The sequence below is a fragment of the Pipra filicauda genome, unplaced genomic scaffold (genome assembly GCF_003945595.2).
Source record: "Pipra filicauda isolate LSUMZ 115617 unplaced genomic scaffold, ASM394559v2 scaffold34_size3990699_pilon, whole genome shotgun sequence".
Lineage (NCBI taxonomy): Eukaryota > Metazoa > Chordata > Aves > Passeriformes > Pipridae > Pipra > Pipra filicauda.
Genome location: NW_024104476.1, coordinates 3,603,722 through 3,628,890, shown reverse-complemented (window position 1 = coordinate 3,628,890; position 25,169 = coordinate 3,603,722). Strand labels below are relative to the sequence as shown.

At 37.4% G+C, this 25,169-nt stretch overlaps 1 protein-coding gene across 1 annotated transcript in view; it reads right to left on the bottom strand.

Moving 5' to 3' along the window:
- Positions 1-25,169, bottom strand: part of HOMER1 (homer scaffold protein 1) — an 85,873-nt gene that overhangs the window by 47,898 nt on the left and 12,806 nt on the right. Inside the window, exons 2-4 of the mRNA XM_027717207.2 lie at positions 14,684-14,840; positions 7,657-7,788; positions 4,275-4,367 (exon numbers count right to left, since the gene is read on the bottom strand). Of these exons, the coding sequence (XP_027573008.1) occupies positions 4,275-4,367; positions 7,657-7,788; positions 14,684-14,840 (382 nt within the window). The remainder of the gene's footprint in view (positions 1-4,274; positions 4,368-7,656; positions 7,789-14,683; positions 14,841-25,169) is intronic.

The following is a 25,169-nucleotide window of genomic DNA, read 5'->3' as shown; positions in this document are numbered from 1 at the left end:
ATGTGATTCTAAAATATTTCAGGCAATAGATATTCCTTATTCTGCATAGAAGGGGCTCAGAGTCACAGACAAGACTATTTTGAGTAAATTACTCACCACACAACTTCAGAAACTAACAAAGGTCTTAATTAGAAATGACTGAGGTCAAAAAAACTACCAGAGTATGGTGTTGCTTAGAGGAAAAAACAACCAAGGTTCAGATGCCAGTTGGTTGGGCTGAAACTCCTCAAGTCTGAAGGGGTGCAGTTGCAAAATGCATAAACTGCTCTCTTTGGTTCTGCAGTCAAACCTAATTAAGGTTAGTCTAAAAAAGAAAAAAAAAGTGGGGGGAGGTAAATACAATTTTCAGGCTACTGTTTTATGCAGCACAGTGAAATCCAGATCAAAGTGTTGCTCTTAGTGCATGGCCAAGTTTGTTACTGAGAATACAGCATGGGTGGCTTATCACTGCAAGATCCATGAGTTTATGACAAGACCAAAATAATTCTCTATATTAAAAGATATATCTGGGAAATAGGAGCTGACAGAGCAGGGGAGCCAGTATTTTAGTTTCATATAAATAATTTTTTATTATCTAAACAAATTTTTATTATCTAAGGCTGAGTTAAACGGACACCAGACGATGCACCTAGTGGTGGTGGTCTTAGAAGTCGCAAAATAGGTGGTCTTAGAAGTCCCAAAATAGACAACTTCTTTCTAGACCCAAGCCTCCAGACATACCAGGTATGGATAAAGTGTGTACTATTATATGAATGTATCTTAATGAATGGGGTTGAATCCATCTTAATGGATGTGTTAAAAATACAGGTTCTCTGGCACTGAAACACTGCTTTCCTCTTCATTTCAAGAAAGCACTGTGCACTCAATGGGACTTACAAATAACAAAGCAGCACTTCTCTCATAATTCATTGGTTCAGGTCACTGTCTTTCTGTGGACAAGCTCAAGTTCTTTTTATAGTCAAGGTAAATGGTGATTTTATCTATTCTCTGATAAATATCTGGGAAATTAAAGCAGAGCCTGCTGGTAAACAGGACAAGAATAGGCAGTATTCAAGTGAGCATGCAGAGTTTAAAATTAGCAGCAGCATTGCTTATGGGAAAATGAGCTCCTGCTACTGAAGTAACTGCCAAGTAGGCTGTGTATTGTTTTCCTTCTACTACCTGTTTCACACACAAAAAAATCCAAAGAATATAGTCCATCAGATGAAACCAAATCCATGCAACTACTACTTCCTGCCATAAAGGCACTTTATAGGACCAACACTTTGCTAAAGCTTGTAACACCTGAGAGAAACAGCCTAACTTCAGTGGACTTCAGGCAAGATTGTTCTTAAGTTTTAACATGGCTAAAGTCTGGTCAGTACGTGAACTACAAATACATATTCAATTTCTGAGATATTTATGCTTTTATCTCTTGTTTTCTATTTCTCTGCAGATTCACAAGTTTTTGCAGGACATTCAGAATTGAAACTCACATGTACCAGTGGTATTTGCAGGCTTGTCTAAAACAACAGTGAACAGCAAGTACTTTGTGCAGTGTTTTGTTACATTAGTTGTGGATTCAATCTGTAAGGGCATAACAAGGCAGAAAAAGGCACATGCACTTAGTTTCTCTTTTAGAATTGTGTAGTAGAGAGGGTGGGCAATGTACCATATCTGGGACTCAAATTAATTGGTAAATAATAAGGACAGTCTTAAGCTCCGCTAGGGGAGGTTTAGGTTGGATATTAGGAAGAAATTTTTTACAGAGAGAGTAATCAGACATTGGAATGGGCTGCCCAGGGAGGTGGTGGATTCACCATCCCTGGAGGTTTTTAAGATGAGACTGGATGTAGCACTTAGCAGCATGGTCTAGTAGCCACAGCAGTGCTGGATCAAGGGCTGGACTTGATGATCTCGGAGGTCTTTTCCAACCTGGTTGATTCTATGATTCTATGACATTTTTTAAAGCCATACAAAGATAAATAAATAAAACCTTATTTCAGTTTTGACATGTGTATTTTCCAGTTTTTATATGTATCTTCCTACTTATTACTAATTTAGTGCAGAAGGATATCTGCAAGTCCAAGACAGCAGAGGGATTGACACTTGTAGATAACCGGGTTACCATTACACAGAATCTCACATGCTACCTCCTAATGTCCTCCCTGTCAATCCTATCAAAGCCCCATTAAAAAAGCTAGGTTCCTGTAAAGTCTTGATTGATCACTGAAAATATGTCCTTCCTCTTTTACTCTCCCTCTCTGCAATTGATCACTATGCAAAAAGCAAAAAAGAACTACATAACCATTGAGAAAGGCAACACTTGAATTACTTGCCTTGCAGCCACTTCTTGGCAGATGATGAAAATGACACAGGTGCTCCTTCAAATGTCTCTAGGGTCCCACCTTCCCTGCCCAGTACCAAGTACCCTCTTCCTCTCAGTCATAAAACTCTTTGAATGAGTCCCAGTGCCATAGAAGAGATGCAGCTTGCCATGATGCCATCACTTCTCATCTGTTCCAAACTCTGAAGTTCTTAATTCAATTCCCTTCTCTCTGAGAAACTAGAATGTGAAGACTACTATGCTCATGTGTCAGCACTTGCACTAACTGTATTATTCAGAATAACACACCAGCTTATCAACACAGCGAAAACCAAGAGACGAAAAGTAAGCCCTGAATAGGAAATTACTCCTAAGTGTGCCATAATGCAGTCCTCAACAGGTACTATAAAATCACTCAAGGTAACATTTCTGTAACTGCCTACAGTATAAAATGTTAGGTTTCAGCCGTAAAAAGAACTCTGTAAAGGAAAATGAACAATATTAATAGCTCATAGAGTTTAAGAGAAAGCTTTAACACTGAGGAGCTGCTAGATGAAAGCATCTTGTCTCTGAGTGAGTAGTTCAAATTTATATCCAAACCAGGTAATAAGTCACTCAGTTTGACAGTGTCGGATTTAACTTCTGAGTCCAGAATGTTAATTAGCATGTAAAAAGAGAAGCACAGTAATTTCTTTACTTATAACATCAAGAAACTAGAGGCCTGGCTAAAGCACTTACTGTTTCTAAAGCCAAGTGTATGTTATCAACAAGTGTATAATATTGAAATACACACTTCCATTGCCTCTGTGGAATTTATAATAAATTTAGAGACAGTCAAGAAAACTAATAAAAAAAGACTGCCTGATTTTTCTCCTGTTAAAGTAGAGCAAGCAGGCTTCCGTTAATAGCAAAAGCCAATCTAGTACTTGGGCAAAATGCCTACTGGGAAAACATTATGAATTGTGTGTGTTCTGGTTTCCACTGATTCCTCTTGGAAAGCCAGTACATACAGCTTTCTGGTGGCAATAAAACTATTTGTACAACATGTTGCAAACTGCCTGCCATCCTTGTTCCTTCAAAGACCACAAGCCTATTACAGTGCAAAGCACTTAAGAGACGCACTGGTTCAACAAACAAAGATTCCCCAGAAAAAAAAGACTCAGCTACCTTAAACATACTCAACTCAGGAATCCTGCTGCAGCTTTAAAGCTGCTGCATTCTCCAAGAGAAAGAATTACTTACTACTGCTCAAAGCAAAGTAAATAGCTAACACTGAGTCAAAAATACTGGGTGGGAGGGTAGAATACACGGTGCATAAAAAAGTCTCATGTAATTTTTTTTTTCAAAGTGAACTCAAGTATTCATAATTAATTCTCAGCATGACTAATGTAAATGTGAATATAATAAGTTATCCTCCTATTAGGTCTATATTAACCCCATTCATGTTTTGACATACATTTTATAAACTCTTTTTGTACACCATGGCTAACCAATAAAACTCCAGAACAAGCATGTGAATCTCTCATCTTCCTTTAACACATTTCACAAGAGAAAACTACACAGTAGGAAATAAGTAAAAATAGTCTGCTGTTTTAAACTTCATTTTTGTTGCAATGAATGTTCTATAAAAGTGCAACACCTGAACTTTCATGGATAAAATAAGAAAACGTACAAAAAGTGTTTACTATAGATTCACTTACAGAACCATGTCTACTCGTTTTCTTTGGAAAGCTCAAGGAAAGGAATAAAAAAAAAAAAAAGCCAAATTTTATTTTAAAGAAAGTCCTTTGACACTTCTGCAATGTATGCGAAATGTATTCTTGAGACTTCTTGACGTTCTTGCTGACTGATGAGAGGATTCACAATAACTGAGAAATACCCTGTTAATTTTTAATACACATCTGTGTAAGAATACAGTTAAGTAGAATAGATATGAAGTACAATACTTGAATCAGGCAATAAGACTCACTTGAGAGGGTGTACTTGTTAGCTCCATCTTTTCATGGGATTTTTCCTTTGCTATTCGTGCAGCTTCTTTGAATTCCTGAAATTTTTCAGCAAACTGAAGACACATATGTTAAATAAAAAAAAAAGACAAAGAGTAGGCGTGAAGCAATACAATACACGTAGAACAAAACGCTGCACTTTGCATTTTAAAAAGTCTGTTTGTGTCAGTAGAATTTTTTAATTTTTCTCCTTATGAGATACTCATTTAAATGAGTTACCCTGTGATACACCTTTCAGACATAATGTACACTGTTTACATGTCAGGAAAATTACAAGGCAATGAAACATGATCTGTTGCTGATAGTTTTAAAAAAACTCACCTCAGAGATAGCTAATAATAGTGACAAACTGCCTTACACAGCTGCTTTTAGATTCAGGTGTTACCCTCCTTCTAACAATAACTAATCTGGTTCTGAAGTCTAATGTGGTCATCATTAGCCTACATCTTTCAGTGGGCTTCATTCTTTCATGATTGAAACAATACTGGTTTCTTCCCCAAATTTTAACTGCATTTATAATTTCAGTAGCTAAATTTGGCTTCCTAGAGCTCATCTTGATGCTACACTAATTGCTATAGTAGCCAAACATTTGCTTTTGTGTCCTACAGAACATTATCTTATTATTATCAGCTTAAGACTGAAATGATTCTGCAAAAATATTGGAAGCTTCAACAACAGTGTCTAAATCAATCTGGCAGCAGCCTATGATGGAATTGTTTCACACTCGTATTTAGAAGGTAAAAAGGTCACCTTTTGTGTGACACAACCTTATCAACTATTTTCAGTCAGAATGTCACTTACTACACAAGACCCAAAAAAACCTTATGGTCTTCTCCTGGTAGGGTACTAGTATTTGAGGAAATGTAATTTCTCTCCACTTGTACCCTGTATTTCACCTGTCAGGTTATTTCAAAGCTTATTTTTCCTGAAAGTTTAATCCAGCATCCAAAAAACGATCTCAGAACAGATGATGAAATTTGCAACAGATCATCAGAACTAGACAATACTTATTTAAGAGTTGTACCTAAATCTCAAAATCTCTAAATCAGCTTTAAGACCAGAGGATTGTTAAATGGAAAACATAATGCTCAGGTTTAGAATAAATGGCTGAAGACATGAAGACAGTAAATATGGTCTTCTGTATGACAGCCCCAGAAACTGTAAAAAATATTTAATAGACAAATCAATAGATATCATTCTGAGAAAGGGCCATTTTAAGGTAAACTTAGTGGAAATTTTCACAAATTTTCCAGAATTCCTTGAGGTAGTCAGGTGATGGATAATAGCTATTTCCTGATAAAATTTCTGAATAACAAAGACAAGGTCTCATGGTATGAAAGGAAAAGTTCTCTGGAGGATCAAAATTTTAAGAAAAAGATAAAAAATTGTGTAGGAAGACTACACGAGGCTTACATAAATATCCATGGTGGCCCTATCCATTTAGTATACGTTTTAAGTTTTACAGAATAAATCAGATCAACTAATTCAAAAGGGTAAGATAGAGAGTAAACTCTAAAAAGAATTTTTCTTCTCATACATCAGGATACTATCAAAAGCATATCAAAGATACATATCAAAAACATATTCTGAATGAGAAAGTAGTTCTCAGTTTTTCCTGAAAATCATGAGGCATTCTATTTCTTCTGCTGGATCACCAAGAGGGGTTCTGCTAACAAGTCCTGACCCTGTGAATGGAGCGTTTTTCAATACAGGTACCTTTCAGGTATCACCAACTTCTCATAGAACAGTCTTGAGATGAATTTGCTGTCTAACATATTGAGAAAAGGTCTAATGAAAATAAATAAATGTTTAATTAATTTTCTTTTATACTGTTTGTATGTGAAGTTCATTAGAGTGCCATTGCTTTTCTATCACACAGTCTCACTCTACTAGTTCTCAGTCACAATAATTGTACAGAAAGAGGTTACTGATGTTGCACCCTACCTTAGCAATTAGTTCAGGAGGACAAGGACACTTAAATCAAAACCAAACAGTACAAAAGTCAAACATTTTACTGTAAGAAGATAAGTAGACAATGATGTGAGAATAAACAGTTTACTTTGTCTGCTCTGATTATTACATCATTAACTTGTGGAAATCAGTCACAGACGAGACCAAGTCTTTTCTGTGGTTGCAGGTTGTCTTCTGGTCCCTGGAACCTGAGATCTTTCACTGGGGCCCAGAGACACTACTGTAACACAAATTACATACAGCAGGGCTGTTCACTTAAGGACTTTAATAAATCGAGTACAGAAAAGAAGTTCCAGAACAACTCTGTTGCTTTGTGGAAAGGAAAACTATCTGGTTATGAAAGGAAGAAATCCAACAAGTTTCACACTTGTCCAAATAAAATAGATTGTACTGAGTCTCATTTTAATGGCTTTCTGGCAGGCCCACACTTATCCTTCTACGTTCTCAAAAGGGCTGCTATGATTGCTCTTTTTTTAAATACCCAGTCATCATTATTCCTTATTTAAATATGTACTATGCATTCCTTTTATTGCGCTTGGGATGTCCAGACCTTCTGTGTATTTCAAATAGGAAAATTCTCTGCTTAATACAAACACAAGTTCTTAAACTGAATTGAAATTCCTCATCTGAAGAAAAATGACTGTGTCTTGTACAGGTTCCTGGACTTGTCTACCAGAGCAGCAGCAAAAGGAATATATATTGCAGGAAGGGTGCTCAGAGAAACTGTACCATCAGTTTGAGAAACAGAGATTACTGCTTTCCTTGGAAAGCAGTATTTCCCTCCTGCACAAGCAGATCGGAAAAGAAGCTCTCATGTATGACACAAAGTTTCTTCGGCAAACGTTTCAACTTTTGCATTTCAATAGAAAATGCTTTTTTTTTAAACTGAATATATTTCCCACTACCTTTACTTTAAGCGTGCAAACTTTGTAATATCAGTAATTTGATGCACTACATAGTAGACAAGTAGAAGTAAATTTATCCTAAAAGATGAAAATGCATCTGAAGACTACCAGCAATTTTTTTCCTAGAAGATCTAAATAGAGAAGAAACACCAAATTGTTTACTCCTTTACATTCTATCATGAAAAACAGTAATGGAAGTAAAAAAAAACCCAACAAAAACTAACAAATCAATAATTAGAACGCATTAACAACATACACTGTGATAGGCTTAAATGTCCTCCTTTTCTCCATCACTTAAAAGAAAATTTGCAGGTATTACACTTAGTCTTGTGTTTTTACATTAGAAAGACTGATACAGAACATTTTTTGTAAATTATTTTTAAATAACAACAGTAATGAGAACTGAGTCAAGATACAGCAAGTAGGAATAAAATATACTTAAATGGCTTCACTAGCTGGTCATACTTACTTTTGAAAGGTGGTGTTCAGATGAAAATCCCAAGCCATAGACTGTGTTCGCCCTGCTGTCTGCCCATTGGCCAAACTTCTGGGATGTTTTAGTAAATGTCATGTTGGGGGTGATGGTGCTATTTATTATTGCCTGAAAAAGGTAACAGTTGTAAAAAATTGGTTTTGTGGTTTTGATTTTTCTTTTCAGACTACTCATAATTGAAAATGCCAACATTGTAGGCAGTATCTGTGTACACTGACTGAGATACACACCAAGAATTATTAAACAGTTTTTTAAGTCAATCACAGCTAAAATTGCAAAGGTATATTTTTGCACACATTCTGTAAAAGGGAGAAAAGCTGGGGGGGGCGGCTGGGAAGGTGGGGGGTGAGGGATCAATTTACAATTGCAAGCAGTCTTTTAAGTGTTTTAAAGCATCTGCATAGAAGAACAACAAAGTCTGTCCCCTAAGGCAAGGCCTCTGAAGTTCCACTGCAAGCTTCACTGTTTATCCACCCCTGCCCTGTTGCATATGAGATTCTCCCTGAAAAACATGCAGTAAAACAAGAACATTTTCTTTTTAAATTTCTGTACTACAATAATCTGTTTCCTTAACACACATACAAGCAAGGCTAACAACAACAATTCCAAGCAGAGCTTGGAATAAGTTTTCTTCTCTAGTTCTTGTTATCTACAGGATGGAAGAAGCACATCCTCCAGCATGTAACTTCTACTAATGTGAACACAAAAAGCAACTATTAGATGATATGCTGATTCCACTAAAAGCAACTGGAGGTTCACCATGGATTTCAACAGTATTTCCATCACATTAAAGTTTGTCTAGCATACTCTAAGTGATGTGGAACTGTCCAGCTGACTTTAAAGTATGACAGGATAAAGTCTTATACTGGTACCAATGGGTTTCATTTAACTAAAACACTTATGGCCAGTACAGTTTACAAGCAGTCAACAGGAACAAGAAAGACTAGTCATAAACCCAAAGACAGGTGTATTTGAAGTGAAATGCAGGTACAGTGCCTCAACTGTCTGGTGCTACTAAGAGTCTCAGTCACATTTGTTAAATAATTCACAGCCCCTTTCATGAATGCCTGGTGCTTTGTTACACCCAGGTGATAGAGACTGTCCTAAAAACTTTCCAGAAAATAGCACACACTATGAGTAAACAACTCAGTAAGACTTTTTCTTACATGCCAGCTACCGTCCTCCAAACGTTATTGTCAGTGTATTTCCTACTGCAGTGGTCTTGCAGTACCAAGCTGAGAATCTGTTGAACAGCTGTGTGCATGGTTCCTGTTTCCATGAAAACATAACTCCTGCCTTAGCCCTGGCAGGTCAAAGACAGTGATTACTGAAGAATCCTGCAGCAACAACAAAATCCACATGGTCCAAACTATCTGTTGTAAATAATACAAACTTTATTTTATTCTTTGACTACCATGAACTGTATGGATGTAAAGAACATAATATTATTTTCTTGGGATGGTGACAGTGTGAAACTTCAAAATCAGAGAGACAAGTACTGCTCTCACAAGCCCAAGATCTTCTAGAAGTCAAAATCAGCCTATACTACTTGTGTGATATGGCCTTCTGGATGAATATTACAATAAGGAGTTTACTTAGCACCCTTTGCTTTTGTTGAGATTTGGGTACTTCTGGAGCACTGCTACTATCAGCTTAACATTTTCTATGAATTCTATGGGGTAAGCCTGACAAATCTTAAGCTGAGGGGCCCGCTAAACCCACAAAAAGCTCCCACGTGCATATGGTGATTCTCAGATTAAGTGGCAGAGAGGAGTAGTCAAAGAAAGAACAAACTGTATTGCAACATGTAAAAAAACAAGCAAAGATACTGCAGCACAGATAAATTTAACAAAATTGGCATCTTCTGCAGTGGCTTTGGCAGCTCCACTATACTCACATTAATTTAGAAGAGTAAATCTGAAGAATTTCAAAGATGAGAATATCAAACAGGTTGTCTCTGATAACCTTTGCCTCAAAATGCAAATTTTAGCTACCATTGCGAACTTCTGGAAAATTCTGGAATGCCTAAAAGCTTACATTTGAACCAACGAGCCTCCCCAGGTCAAAGACAGGATTTGCTGTGTGACCAGAGACTGGAGAACTGTCTCTAGCAATAATTGTCCAAAAGATTTTCACATGCGACAAGTTGCTCAGCAAAGTCACTGGTAAATAAAACATTATTCTCCCTTCTTTAGGCATAAGGTTTGGAGCCCAAATAAAGCCAGCAGGCTTGTACTTGCACTATTATCTCCAACTGACCTCACAGAAAATGGTTGTCTATGCCACATAGGACAGATGAGATAACGTGAGAGAGGGAGGTGGACTTCTCAGAAAGGAGGTGCTCTGGATCTCTCTTTTACTTGTAGGCTTCTTGTCTTCTTTTGCACTATCAGTGCTTGGAAGCCCACTTTTGAAATAAACAGGTGGAAGCCCAGAACAGAGCTGTGCAGGTTCACTTAATGCTCAATCTCACTTGCTGCAGAAGCTGTCCACAATAATATGCTTGAAATTAAATATCCTGGGGACTGTGTAGAAAAGATTCTTCCTCTCAACTCGAGCTCTAGCTATGTTGTCTAGATTGCTTAAGCCCAGGTCCATCTAATATTTGATTAAGTGGAACTTGCATCACAGATTTGAGAGTGCGCATATTATGTCATGGATGTAACTTCCTCAATTCAGAAGATGACACTAGGGATGATGACAGGGACTTAAGACCTCCAAGCAAATAGCCGGTTTAAAGTCTGCAGGGCTGCCATTTCCTGCAGTCACAGCAGCATAGCTGGTTGCAGCTTAACCCAGTGACAAACCTGTGAGAAACCAACCAGTTTTCAGCTGAGACTGCTTCAGCTGACCACATGGCTTATGCAGAACAGAGAACCAAAACAGACTGCCTGGACCAGACTGGGATAGCTGTTTGACAGCAGTCTGCATTTATAGTGGGTTACATTGACTGTCAAACTGCTTCTTTGCAAGGGAGAAATGCAGGAAGAAAACTTTTTTTAAAAAATAATTATATTGAGAAAGAGTTGCTGCAATTCTTCCCTTTATTTTCCAGGAGAGAAAAATACGGAGGCTTCACTTCAGCAGACAGTATTAGTCCAAAGACAGCAAGTGTCTCACTGGGAAAACTACATTCCCAGAGATAAAAAAAAAAGAAGAGCCCTTTAATTAGATTTACCAACTTTACAAGAAAATCAAGGCTTTCAGTCTTCTCTGAATTAAAAGAATTAGTACACTGGATCTCTCATGTGTTAAATTATACTTTTAAAAGTGCAATGCTAGAGCATTCTACAGATACGGTCAGTGTAAGCTACTTCTGGAAAGAACTAGATACTAATATTTCATATCTTCAGCTTAAAAAAAATAAAGATTTATTTTTTAAATCAAAATTTATAATCAAGCCTGTCTTGCACATTCAAACAGGTACTGCTTTAACTGCTCTCCTCTAATCCAGATTTCACTGTAGAGTTACCAGTATAACAAGTGTCAAATATTTCATCAACTTTCAAGAATGCTATTTGCATAAATGAACAAGAATATCTTAAAAACAGAACAGAGTCAATCTGACAGGCAGACATTTAGCTTTTGAAGAAAACTGATTTAGTTATCTTCAGATTTTTTTTTGAATTATAAAATAGCTTTCATGTTTTCCTTTCATATTGGTTTAGCTATGAGAAAATAGGGCATGTGTCTGAGCTGTTTGTTTTACTGACTGCAAACAACAGTAGTGGTCAAATACGATTTTATCTTGTGCTAAAATTGATAGGAATAATAATTAAGACAGTATTTTTTAATTTCTTCAAAGGAAGATTACTGAACTCTTGAGCTTACAGGCCTTACTTAAAACTTTTATCAAGAATTTAAAAGATTATCCCTTTAACGTGAGACAGTTATTAAAATAAAAAAATCATCTACTGTAGTAATACTGATGGAAGACTTGACAGAGTAATAATATATACAAGGCTGATGGAATCTACAGACAGGAAAACCACTCTTTTCCAGAGTCTTCCCTTGTTTTAGGTGAACACAAAATTTTAATTTTGTTTTCCTATCTTGCAGCTGTGAAAAAATTGATTATCAGAGAATTAACTAGTACGGCAAGAACTATGCTACTTAATCTCCTTCCTTTTCTCAGAGACTGAATGGAAAAACAGTGGGACTCTGGCAATAATCCTAATGTCTGTCTGCATTGTTACTTGAGAAATAATGGAGGCTTCATTCCATCACCCAGGAGAAAGAAGTACTCAAACACATTTTTCCAAGGAACTCTGAAATGACTATATGATTAATGAGAAGCAAAAGCCTTAGCAACAACTGCTCAATGTTGTCATGTCATACTGCATTAGAAATTTTATTGTTCAGGGTTTCTCTTGATTCTGGAGTGGTAGAAGGAAAGGGTTACATAAAGATATTTACTCAAGAGGTCACAGAAATCAGCTTCAAGTTCTATTAGGTTACAGCATTTTCCTGCTGTGGGCAACAGGGCTCCAAATATTGCAGATGACTATAAAATATAGCCTGTACACTGAACACCTTATGGTCCTAGAATATTTTTTATAGTCAAGTTAGTGGGACATGCTTAATTTCTGATGCAAGGTATTTCAAGAGGAGACTGTAGCTTCAGAAAAAAAAATTACACAGAATGCATTAAAAGTAAGCAGCAGTTGCTTCTGTGGGACCTATCCTGGCTGAATCTGGCTCAAATTTAAAAAAAAAAAATCCCTCAGTTACAAAATAAACCAAAGACCCCCCTAAGCAAATTCAAGTGGGAATCTGCAATGTACAGTAGCTGAATGAGATCGTGTCTTTAAAATGTCCTTTTGTTTTCAAGAAGAAAGATTTAATGACTTTTAGACAATCAGTATAGAAGTTACATTTTATCCAGGCATACTACTGAAACCCACTGACCTACAGAAAGGGAAGGAAGTGGGGCAGAAATAGGGTTACCACTCAAATCTAAAGCATCTCGCTCTCAACCCCACCTTACTGCAGTCTAAGTGAATATACACGTGAGTTGCCAACACTGACTTACTGCTCAGCACCTGAGCAACTGAGCAGCCACAAGTCATTCTCTTCACCATACAAATCCAAAGGGTGCTGCAAACCCCACCAACACCCAAATATACAATAAAACCTGGCTGGATCTATTCCTTCTAAGGGAGGGGCATGAGATCTCCAAAACAGGTTTGATAAGTGTTTTTGGCCACTGGCAACATGTGTATTGCCAGTAGTGTTACTGACACCCAGCTGAATGCCATACAACAGGGACACTATCCGCATGCACTCAAAACTTAAGAACACTTTATATTTACATTTATTCTTTTGTACATACCATATCGGGTATGTGCAGACATGCTAAAAAAGATAGGCGTTTAATTAAAAAAAAAGAACTCTCCAGGAATTAAGCAGGAATCCTCCTTAAAATTCTGCTATTCACCTGTGCATATTTCAGAGCAGTGTTGCAAATGCCTAAAACAATGGGTCCTTCTTAATCATGACTGGGATCCCAGATATGAGTCATTTAAGACTTGGATAAAAACATTATTAGGATTGCAGCACTCACAGAGTAAATAAAAGTAATAAACTGCATTATCAATATACCTTGCCAATAGTACTGTGAACGTAAAGGGAATGCTGCAGTAGACAAAAGAACAAATAAATAAACAACTACTTGAAAATTTAATTCAGCAGGCAGTTGGCAGGAGCTGCAGTTTTGGATGAAGGCAAAGGAACCGCAGTGGATAGCAGAATAAGGATTTTGGAAATTCTCCACATCAGTTAAAGCATTTTACAACTGGTAGTCTTGATTTCATACATCATCTAGTTCCAATCCTGAAGTTTTTATTCATAAACTGTCACTCAAAAGGTATATTAATTATTTGACAGAACTGATAGAATCATTTGAAGGAGGGCTGGGAAGGGAAAAAACAAAGTGTTAAGCTTGGAAAAATTCTCGTAGGCTTTGAAACCAGAGCCTTAATCACTTGAAGTACAGATCTTTGACTATGAGACAGCTTTCTAAATACTTCTTTACAATAGAAGTTCTTCTTTCTCATTTAAAATAGCAGTACACTGGATATTTTAAAAAATGCAGGGTAATGTTTTTCAGCTTTTAATAAATAGTCACAAAATCTCTGTGAGTACTGCTATGTTCTAAAAGAGTATTTCGGTTCCAACTATTACAAACTGATGTGCTTCCAGAAGCTTCAAATGAAAATCTCTGGAAAGGATCACAACTTTTGACTACATTTTGTATCTCCTTAATGCCCTTATTGCAGAGTTTTCTGATATGCTGTTTGTAAAGTTACTGTTATTATACCTACTTGGGGTAGAACCTTAGAAACAGTCAAGTCTTTTCTGCACATCAAATTAATTTCTTAGACAACGTTTCTTGCAACAGCAGCTCAGCACATTATCCTTTCTAAATAAAGTAGGGAAGGGAAAAAAAAATTCAAAACCCACAACCCCCTCCCTCCCTTCCAGACTCAAACTGGCTGAGTTTTGATAAAAGCTTACCATGGAAAGCTTTATTAGGTGGGCTTTATTAGGAGGGAATCCTTGCATTCTCTACAGCAAAAATTGGAAGATTATGTAACGAAGGATTTACTTAGTGATTACGGGCACTGAACAGATGTCCTTCACAATGCTGAAGCTAATTATATTGATAAATGACTGAATGCAGAGAAGAAAACATGTTACTGTAACCCTATTTGTACTTTATGTACAAATTTTTGTCTTTTTATCCTCCTCATAGTATTAACTAAGCAACAGGACATCATTTGAATTTCAGCAGTAGTTATTGAAGCAAATACAACCATATGGAAAATAAATTTTTGAATAAACACTTAAAACATGCAATGAGGCAACGTTACCATTTTAACAGGTCAGTAATCTGTTAGTCAGTCAATGACACAAACATCTGAGAAGAAACATGAAGGACATCAGACTAGTAAATAAATACAAATATGTACCATGCAACTAGGTTTTCCTAAATAAAATTTACCTTTGAGCCATCCAAACTGATTATCCTGTAGACATTTCTTGTGCTGTCATAGAAGTACGACACAGTAACAGCATGCTTGCTGGTGGGAACCCAGTTCTTCTTAGTGTTTGGGTCAATCTGGAAGACATGAGCTCGGGTACTGAAGATGGGTTGTTCCCTAAAGGATAGAGAGTAGAAGTCATGAAACTAATTTATATGTACTATCATTGCACAAAAGTTATCTGCCAGTTTGCCCATTGAAATGTACACAAGCTACTTTGCACAATAAACCTTGCCTGAGAACTTCTGTATGTGTTGCTGCATACAGCAGAGAAGTACATTAATATACATATGCAACAAAATGCAAGTCTTCCAAGACAAAAATCAGCACCCAGCTGTAGAGTCTGATAAACAGAGAGATCTCTAATATAGATTCAGATCCATCCCATCATCTCCCCAGCTCTCACCACCCATCTATCCCTTTAAACTAAATGGCATTAATACATGTGTAACTTCATCTCATTACACTGCACACTGCATAACACATATGAGTTCTCCAAAACTCTGATTATTCTAATCAATTTTAGGCCATAATCTGGAACTGAATTGGCTGATTCAATGCAATTTCTCCAAAACTAACATTAATCAAGGCTAGGAACATGTGTTGTGAAACCTTCATTGTTTGGAGCTTTACACCTGCACATATTCATACTAACACTAAATGATGTATAAAATACATGAGGCGAAGTAAAGTGCTTACCAAATGAAATTAGATAAGTAAAAAGAAAAAACTACTCTACTTCAGAATTTACAACTTATTTTCACCATGACAACTACCAGGACATATAGCATTACACACAAATCTAAAAATATTTTAATATCACTAAGTGATAAGATGGCCTTCTACAATGGAGTGACTACATCAGTGGACAAGGGAAGGGCTATGGATGTCAATCATCTGCACTTTTGTAAGGCCTTTGACACAGTCCTGGAAAACATCCTTCTCCCAAAATTTGAAGAGATGGTTTCAATGTGTGGACTGTTTGGTGGATAAGGAATTGGTTGGACAGTTGCATCCAGAGGGTAGTGGGCAATGGTTTGGAGTCCAAATGGACATCAGTGACAAGTGGTGTCCCTTAGAATTGGGACCAGTACTGTTTAATATCTTCATCGATGACATAGAGAATGGGATTGAGTGTACCCTCAGTAAATTTGCCCTTGACACCAAGCAGACATACCTGAAGGATGGGATGCCATCCAGAGGGACCTAGACAACCCTAGGTGTGGGCACATGGGAATCTTATGAGGTTTAACAAGGCAAAATGAAAGGTGCTGCACCTGGGTCGGGGTAGCCTCTGGCATGAATGCGGGTTGGGCGATGAACAGGTGGAGAGCAGCCCTGTTGAGAAGGACTCGGGGGTGCTGGTGGATGAGAGGCTGGACATGACCCAGCAATGTGCACTCACAGCCCAGAAAGCCAATTGTATCCTGGGCTGCATCAAAAGCGGTGTGGGCAGCAGGTCAAGGGAGGGGATTCCACCCCTCTACTCTGCTCTGGTGGGACCCCACCTGGAGCACTGCATCCAGCTCTGGGCTTCCTAGACAGGAAGGACATGGACCTAATGGAGTCAGACTGGACAAGGGCCATGAAGATGATCAGAGGGATGGAGCACCTCTCCTATGAGAAAAGGCTGAGAAAATTGGGATTGTTCAGCCTGGAGAAGAGAAGGCTCAGGGGAGACCTTATAGCTGCCTCTCAGTAGCTGAAGGGAGCCTACAAGAAGGCTGGAGAGGGACATTTACAAGAGCATGTAGTGACAGGACAAGGGGGAATGGCTTTAAGCTGAAAGAGAGCAAGTTTAGATTTGATATTAGAAGGAAATTCTTTACTGTGAGGTTATGAGGCACTGGAAAAGGTTGCCCAGAGAAGCTGTGGAATGACCCATCCCTGTCAGGGGATGGCAGGGAGGCTGGAACTAGATGATCTTTAATGCCTCTCCCAACCCAAACCATTTTATAATTATGTAGTTGCCAGTTTAAATTTAGCTACATTTTAATGACAAGTAGATTGTTGTATTCTTCAGGGAATGATGCCATCAAATTCCGAAGATATTAATTAGCAGGACTTAGAGTTGGATTTAACTTTTTAGTTTTTTTGACTCTCTTGTTTTTTCCCCTGTCCAAGATGTGAAAACACATACCCTTTGCCCTGCCTTACTTCCTTTTCAGAGGTACATTTTTAACACTTTTTTTTTCCAAAATAAATGAATTTTGGTTACTTATAGTCAAGAAAGTTTAATTTGGCTTTATTACAAAGGGGATGTGAACTCTGAAATATCTCTATTGCTTGGCAGGAAGAGCAGCTTTCAGTAGCAGCTGGTAGTTAAGGTTCCTTGAAGCTCAACTGGCAGCAGATGTGGTGATCTCCTATGTTGGGTGTTGGAAGAAATGACAGAAAGGATGCAGAACAGATCAGAGATAGCAATATAGTTTCAGTGAAAGCTAAAGAAGAAGGAAGGCAGACCAAGGGAATCAATGCATATGCTAGTTCTCCATACAAATGTCACTGTACCCTCAACACCGACTCATCTTTTCCTTCTAAATCATCAAGCTATAGAAGGTTGCACAGCTGTTCTGATACAAATCTCTTCAACACAAAGGTTATGAAAAGGTGACTGGCTTTTATTTACCTTTTTTAATAGAATCTTTACATGAATTCTTTCCACTCTTTTGAATATCTACAATATCTACAATTACTTCTTCAGTCATACTTTACTTGTTTTCAACCTTAGATATATTTTTCATTTACGTCCAAATTAAGCATAAGCAAATACAAAGCGATGCATATTACCATAATGCAACCAGCACTTTAACTCTGGAAAGTTAAAGAGCCCATTAAAAAAAATAATCTTAGAAGCCTGGCAATTACTTTGATGAAGACTGACATTGAAAGGAAAATATAAAGGCTCTGACCACATTAAGTAAAGACCAAAGAAGAACCAAATACAAGTTGTGGATGTGTGGTTAATGAACACACATCTGACCAGCATTGATATTCAATTTAGTCACAGTTCAGTATGTCACATAACTGTGACTTTCAACACATCACAGGTTAGGATTTTAATATGTAAAAGGTAGGTGAATACTACGACTAAAGCAAGTGTGTGTGTCAGTGAAAGTCAATCGTTCAGCTCTGAGATGCTGCTCTCCTGCACTGTCAGCACAGAAATCGTCCACTGCCCTATCTAAATATCTTCAATTTGTTTGACGAGGTGGCCTGCACGTTTGTGCTGGTTCCTCAGATGTGCTGCTCAAGACAAACCAGAGCACTTTGAAGGGCACATGTGGTCTGCCACAGACATTAGTTAGGTATGTAACTTCATGAATGAAGCTTACTTACACTTCTTTAATACTTCTGATAAAACTAGAGTTATAGTCTTTTCATGTTTTAACTACAGCTTTACTGAACAACAAGCTGTCTGCACTCCGTGGAAACAGCATAGCTCTCTTTGTTACACTAGTTGGATAAATCATGAATTTGCCAGATTATTGGGGTAATTAGGAGTTTTTTCCGACAAAGACGCTAAAATTTAGATGCCTATAGAATTAGACCACTGTTTTGACACTTGACAATGAACATGTATAAAGATTATTTCTAAAAACTAATAGAAGTTATACACTTCATGTGTATAGGACCAATTGTGTTATAGAATCAGTCCCTGATGCATCACTGAAGTCCTTCCAAGCTGCTGTACAATTAGGTCATCCCTACTTTTCTGCAGCAATATAATAGAGCTACTTAAATTTTAGATTTCCTAAACATCTATAAACAAACAAAAGGTAATATATGAAACATACAAAAATATTTGTAACTTCAGCCAATTCATCTTTACACAAAAGCTTTGTTCTTCCATTATCCACACAAGGACATGATGCTCTCTGTCTGAAGTCTCAATCAATTCAGTTGAAATACTATTAGTTATAGGAATATTGTTTAAATAGGAGGATAGTTTCCTCTTTGCCTTACTAAGTGGTCAAAAAATGAATATATATTCTAAAAAATTACAATCTATATTTCCACATATAAAAAATAAGTCCCCTATTTTTGCCTATAGATAGTCGAAAAGGAAGCACAGCTTTAAATAAGAAAAAGTAATTCTGGAAAAAAACCCCTACCAGTTTCTTACTCTTCCCTTTCTTCTCTTCCTCTTTCAGCTTTCTCTTCTCAATCTTTCATAACCAGAAAGTATTTAGTATTCATTAAAGACAGTAATAGGAACTGAAACCAGAACTCCTCACTAATTAAACAGAATAGTAATTCATTTTTCCAGAAATATTCTGATTCTGAACAAAAAAGAAAACAAACTAACAAGAATGCCATAGTAACACAGTTTGACTATTAGAAATGTCCACTCAGGCGTGGCAAAAACATTAAGACTAATATCCTGCTGTTCTTAATTGGCTTAGACTGTAACCTTACCATGGACAAACACAGACTAACAAGAAGTAAGTGCCAAGTCCTCCTGGACCTGAGTAGCAATGTGAGAACTAAAGAAGCATGAGAAGTATCATTAGCAGGCAGATTCGTACCAGTTTTTTTCATCAGCGATACAGAAATTCATTCATTGATACGCAGTCAGTCCCAAGTTATGCTTAGGAGATAATCCTGTGTCCTAATAGTTGAATGAATAGTTTTCAACACCCTTTCCACTTTGGCATCTTAATGCAGCCTTTACAAAAAAAATGCAACTACCCAATATAGGAATGGTACATTACACTAACTAAAGCTTTCATGAAAGAAGCTTAAGTTAGTACAGAAAGTTAGAAAGAATTTTTCTTGCTAATCCATAACTAATATTTGCTTTTTTTTAAAAAAAGTATCTATTCTTTGATGTGTTCTGGTACTTTCAGATTGTGCCAACACCAGTGGTGATGATCTCTTTTTGCTTATTTCTTTTCCCACACTATTGCTTACCATCACTCCAAAGTTATATTCACTGCCATAAAACCTACAAATTTTCAAGCCTGGGATTGTGTTGTCTTAGGTATGAACTTTTACATTAGTTCATGTCCTACTTGCTTCCCCTTACGGTATATAAACGATGCTAAAAAAATTTAAAATTTCCCCCCACATACTGGGCTAAATTGACAGTGGTTTGGTACAGAAGTTGCTGCACCGTGGGGGATGAGGTCAGGGTGGACACAAGAACAGCCCAGGACTGGGGCTGAATTAAAAAAGAGACACAGACAATGATACCTAAGCAGGTGCTGGAGCAAAGAGCTGCCCAAGCAGGAGCAGGCAGCAGACACGGTATCAGGTGAGTGGACTGCGGCCCGTGGAGGAACTGTGTTTAAAAAAAAAAAAAAGGAACCACCATGGGCACTGACCTCCAACTGAAAGTTTTAGATTTCTCAGCATAAGTATTTTCCCCAACCAGTAAGACAAAAAGGGGATGAATAAGCATGCCCAGTGAGATGAGATGTTCCTACTCAGCTCATCTTTGATAGTTCCTAAGTTCTATTGTGTAGTGAAAAGTCCATGACAATGAACATTTATGTCATTCATTTTAGCAATTTCTATTTCCTCAATATAGATCTTGAAACTCCAGTGCATTATGCAGACTTACTGGCTTTGATGCACCTGGACTCCAAACACAGGACTGTTTTCAAGGTAAGTCCAACAAGATGTGTCTTGGAGATCCTCTTCTTGTTGCAAATAGAGCAAGATTTCAGCCATCAGATTTCAGTCTAAGAGTTTCAGAGGAAGATGATGCCCCCACATCCCAAAACAGGACAACATCCCTGTGCTCAGAACTGGAGTGCAACCACACTCCAAGTTCCCAATTTACAGTGGAGACTGGACAAAAATGTGCAGTCCTCAGCCCATTACAGCCACAGGCACAGCAGACCCTTCTACATAGCAGACTGGATTCTTAGCATACACTCTCTGGCAAACCCTTGCAGTAGGCATCATATATGTGTTTTTGCAAGTGGTAATTTTGCACACACTGAATTCTGAGTCTCTACAATAGCTGTCATCCCAGGTGATTTCTCTCCAGATCAAACAACATGAACACTGCACATGATTTCTCAGGCATTTGCTGATTATCCTCACATTTAGGATAGGACAAAAACTCTTTTGCTTTTTCAAAGTATTAGCACATCAAGCCTACAGCTTTCTCCCAATGTCCTGCTAGTCTTAAAAAATACTCTCCCCTAGCTTGTTTCTGAAGCTGTAGCAAGCTTTTGTTAATCTAGGCAGCTTAAGGAGAGATCCCTGAAAAGAAATAAGAAGAGTGATTAAAAGTGCAGCCCTAGTCAAAACTACAGCATCCAAGCATAATCAATGTTGTTTAAGGAGTCCAAGTCAACAAGTTCTGCAAGCACAGTTCAAAGCAACAGAAAAACACAGAATTTTCCACATTCTTAAAAATGCTCTGAAGTCTGATAAAAACTGTATATGACGGTTCGAGGGCAAAGTATTGCATAACGCCAGTTTTCATTGTATGGAAATCATTCTGAAATAAAATCTTTTTCTGGACAGTGACTAACAACTGCCATCTTAAAATTAAAATTATAAAATTCTTAAACAAACACACTCTGTGTACTTATGTAATGAGTACAACGTCGGATTTTGCTTTCTTACACACATACAATAACAACTTTCATGTCCCAAAACAAGCTTTGAGATAGGAAAAAAAGTGCAAGTTACAACTGAGTAACCAGATGAAAATCTCTCCCATACCACCAATGGTTTATCTAGTTTTACACCTACATTCATAGACCTGCTTTTGCTGTTATGTTTTGGGGTTGAGTCAGGTTTAACTCAAGGTCAACAAAAGTTTAGGAAGTTGTTACTAAAAAGCTTGGTAAATTTTCTGTATGCAGTTAGCAGTTAATACATATACATGACTATTTATCTATAAAGTTCAATGGTTTTACAGAATATGTTCTACGGCTACATAACACTGCACAGAGCATTGCCTTCAAAGCTTTTTAAAACTGCTGTGTTCCCAATTATGAATCGGCTTTTAGTACTAGATTTTTAAGCACTTCTGAGTTACCATACCATCACAAGCAATATCAGCAATTTTTCAGGATTTGAAGGGAGAAAAATTATCTAGAAACTTTCATTAAACCTGTAAGACTAAGTAAAAAATACATTTACCTTTGCCAGAAACATCATTATATAGTGTCCATTAGGTTTTCCAGGACATGAAGTTTTGATCAGCAGTTGAACTTGAAATCAGATATTGCCCAGTACTTAAGACATAACGTACGGGAAGCCAGTAGGAAATAATTTAGGGATCTGCTCACAATTAAACCTCTACGAGATTAGATATTAGGAAAAATTATTTATGGAAAGGGTTATCAAGCATTGGTACAGGTTGCTGAGGGAAGTGCTGGAGTCTCCATCCCTGCAAGTGTTCAAAAAATGTGTGGATATGGCACTTGAGGTCATGTTTTAATAGTGAACATAGTGGTAGTTCTATGTTGATGGATGGACTTGATCTTAGAGGTCTTTTCCAACCTTAACAATTCTATGATTCATAGGTATGTAATCCTATAAAACAGTCTGTTTGGTGAAAAATGAACCACTCTGTACGTGCCAATCTCAACTAAGTGCTCAGGAAGCCCATACAGAAGACCTTCCAGAGAAGGAAGGGAAAGAAAAGAGACAGAGCAGTATTATACAAGCAGGTAGTGTAAGACAGGCACTGACAGCACTTAAAATGTATGGTCATCACATAAAATCGTAGGAGTTAGATTACCTTACCTTGGGAAATAAAGCTCTTGCTATTGAACAAATATCAAACATTGAGAAATGAGAACGTTTATCTGAACTCACTTCTGTCTGAGCTTCCCATTCATAAGACACCCATGAAGGTTCTTGGTAAACTTTAGAAGAGTAGGACAGCAAAGACACTACAGTTTCACAAATTTGGTACTATCAACAGCATGGAAGCTGGGAGAGTTGTAAAGCTGGAGACAAATCAGTGCCCAGTACTTAAAATTAAAACTTGTACTGTAGAGCAAAGAAAAAAACCAACAAAACTTTTAAATTTTTGGTATAATGTTAGAGAACATGGAGTTGCTTACACTAAAGATTAATAAAGCAACCTGGAGGTTATGTATAGGGTAATGTTAACATGATTTTTTTTTTAAAAAAAGGAAGAAAAATGGATAAATACTGGATTTGTTCTCATTTCTGCAATTCTTTCGGGTTTTTTAAAATGTCTGTTCTTCAGTGCCTCCAGCACTGCTCAAGCTCTGCAGGTAGGCAACCAGCTGAAGGAAACATCCACAGCAATAATTTATCACTGACCATGAAAGCTCCCCCAACAGCTGCAAGAAGGTCCATCTCTCTAAAGTTTTCCTTTTTTGTCCTTCCACACAACCTTGAGAAGCTCATTTTCATACCAGGAATCAAGTGAGAGCTTTGGGAGTCAGATGAGGTAACAAAAAGTATACTACCGAGGACAAGTACTCAACTTTATCTTCATGCATCTCACTCCAGTTTATTAAGTTATTCCAGCGATATAGGTATATTCAGAATTTTTCCAGGTATCCAAGTGATTATCTCTCCAAATTGTGCAAGTAAGTGGATAAAGATACTTTTGAATAAACTTTTATCTTAAATTTGTTTTTAAATTACAAGATTGGAGAGCTTTTAACAACTTAGGAGCACTAAACTACTTTAGATTGAATTTTAGGATAGATATTTACCTACAGTGAAAATATTAAGAAATCATGATAGTAAAAACATTATACTTTAATACTGAATTTTCCTCTGTCCAAAAATTCTTGTCAGTGAAAAGTTCTTCTATCTTTAGAACTAGACAATTAAGCTTAAGATGTACAGCTATTTTCCACATCTAGCCACTGAAAATATTAACCAGAAGCAAACAAAAAAAATCAACCTAATATCAGGTTCTATTCTATGAACAAAGAACCCTGGAATGACATTTCTGAAAGAAGTCTAATGTTAACATTCCTGCAACAGCCCTTACATACAGTAAACTAAGCTAAGCTGCATCTGGAATAAGAAACAGGCAGGCAATATTAATCTACATCTAAAAATATTCATTCCTCTCCGTTCCACTGCACAGAAACCCAACTTTGCCCCACTTGCAACACATGCAGAAATGAGAGAAATGAAGCCTATACAAAACGATTTAGCAAATGAAGATACAATGTCGCTCATGCCTGTTAGTAAAATAAATATAGAAGGCTCAAAAGCAATTAATAACCAGATTTTCTTGTTGGTTTCCCTGGTTCATTGATACTCTCTGTATAGAGACGGTATTTTCTTTGCAATGTTCATCTAAAATCTCCCATGCAATGGAGCTGTGTCAGTCAGATTACTCTTACAGAACTCATGCAAATATTTTAAGGGAGAATATTAGGTGACTTAACTGTTCAGCTTGATTCTACTGTTAGTTCACACAGTACTTTAACACACAAGTCGTGCTACAGCTAAGTTATAGTTTCCTGTCCTCCTGCACCACCAGTTTTCTTGAGTTTAAAAAATTAGATATTTTCTAGACATGGTCCTCAGGGACAGTATCTGTAGTCTTCAGACCCATTACAAGATCTACAGTTTTAAGGAAAAAAACCAACAACAGAAGAGGGAAAAAATAAAGAAACCCCTTACACAAGCAGAACAAGCACAGCTCTCCAAATGTAGAAGCAGAGAGAGGAGAACCACAAAGTTGCTTTGAGATCCAGAAACATTGCTAGTGAGCCAGGAGTTCATGCACTGCTTTATAAGTAGGCCCAGCAGCGCTCTCCTTTTCAGGGGCACGGAGGAAGAGGATGAGGAGGAAGGCTCCAGACGGGATATAATTTTGAATTTACTGCAATCTCCAGAATGCAAGCCTAATCCCAACCTGCATGTTTTCCTTGTCAGTTTCACAGACGCATTCAAATTAATTTATCACTCTTTAAGATCTGAAGTTCAGTAGTTTCCTTTGCAAAACAATTTTCACCTTGTGATAAGGGCTGTTTATGCCACTCACAAATAACTAATTAGTCCAACTGATGCTGACTAAACAAGGTGAGAATTAAGCCAAATCACAGGGGGCCCCATAGGTGCTGTGGCTGAGACATAGATAAGGAAAAACAGCACCTGGCAAGTGGATAATGGTTCTTTGATGCTAATCATACTGTTTGGTGGGATATAGGGGTCATAAGACAGCAGTGGCAGGAGTGCCACTTAGAGCAACAGATTCAGACAATTGACTGAAACTCCTTGCTGTGTCCTGACATGAAAGCATAAGACTGTCTGTAAACCAACACCCTCTGTTCTAAAGTTAGTTACATCAATTTAGTGGCTGTAATGAAATCCTTCAGCAGCACTGACAAGTGTCATCATGCACAGCCATGCAGCATGAAGGAATGGAGAATAGAGGGTTGGCACTAGGACATGAAGCCACACAGAGCACTGAAACTGTAAGAGTGGCAACCCTACGTCAGCTTCGGTTGCATAAAATATGGCAGAGTTCAA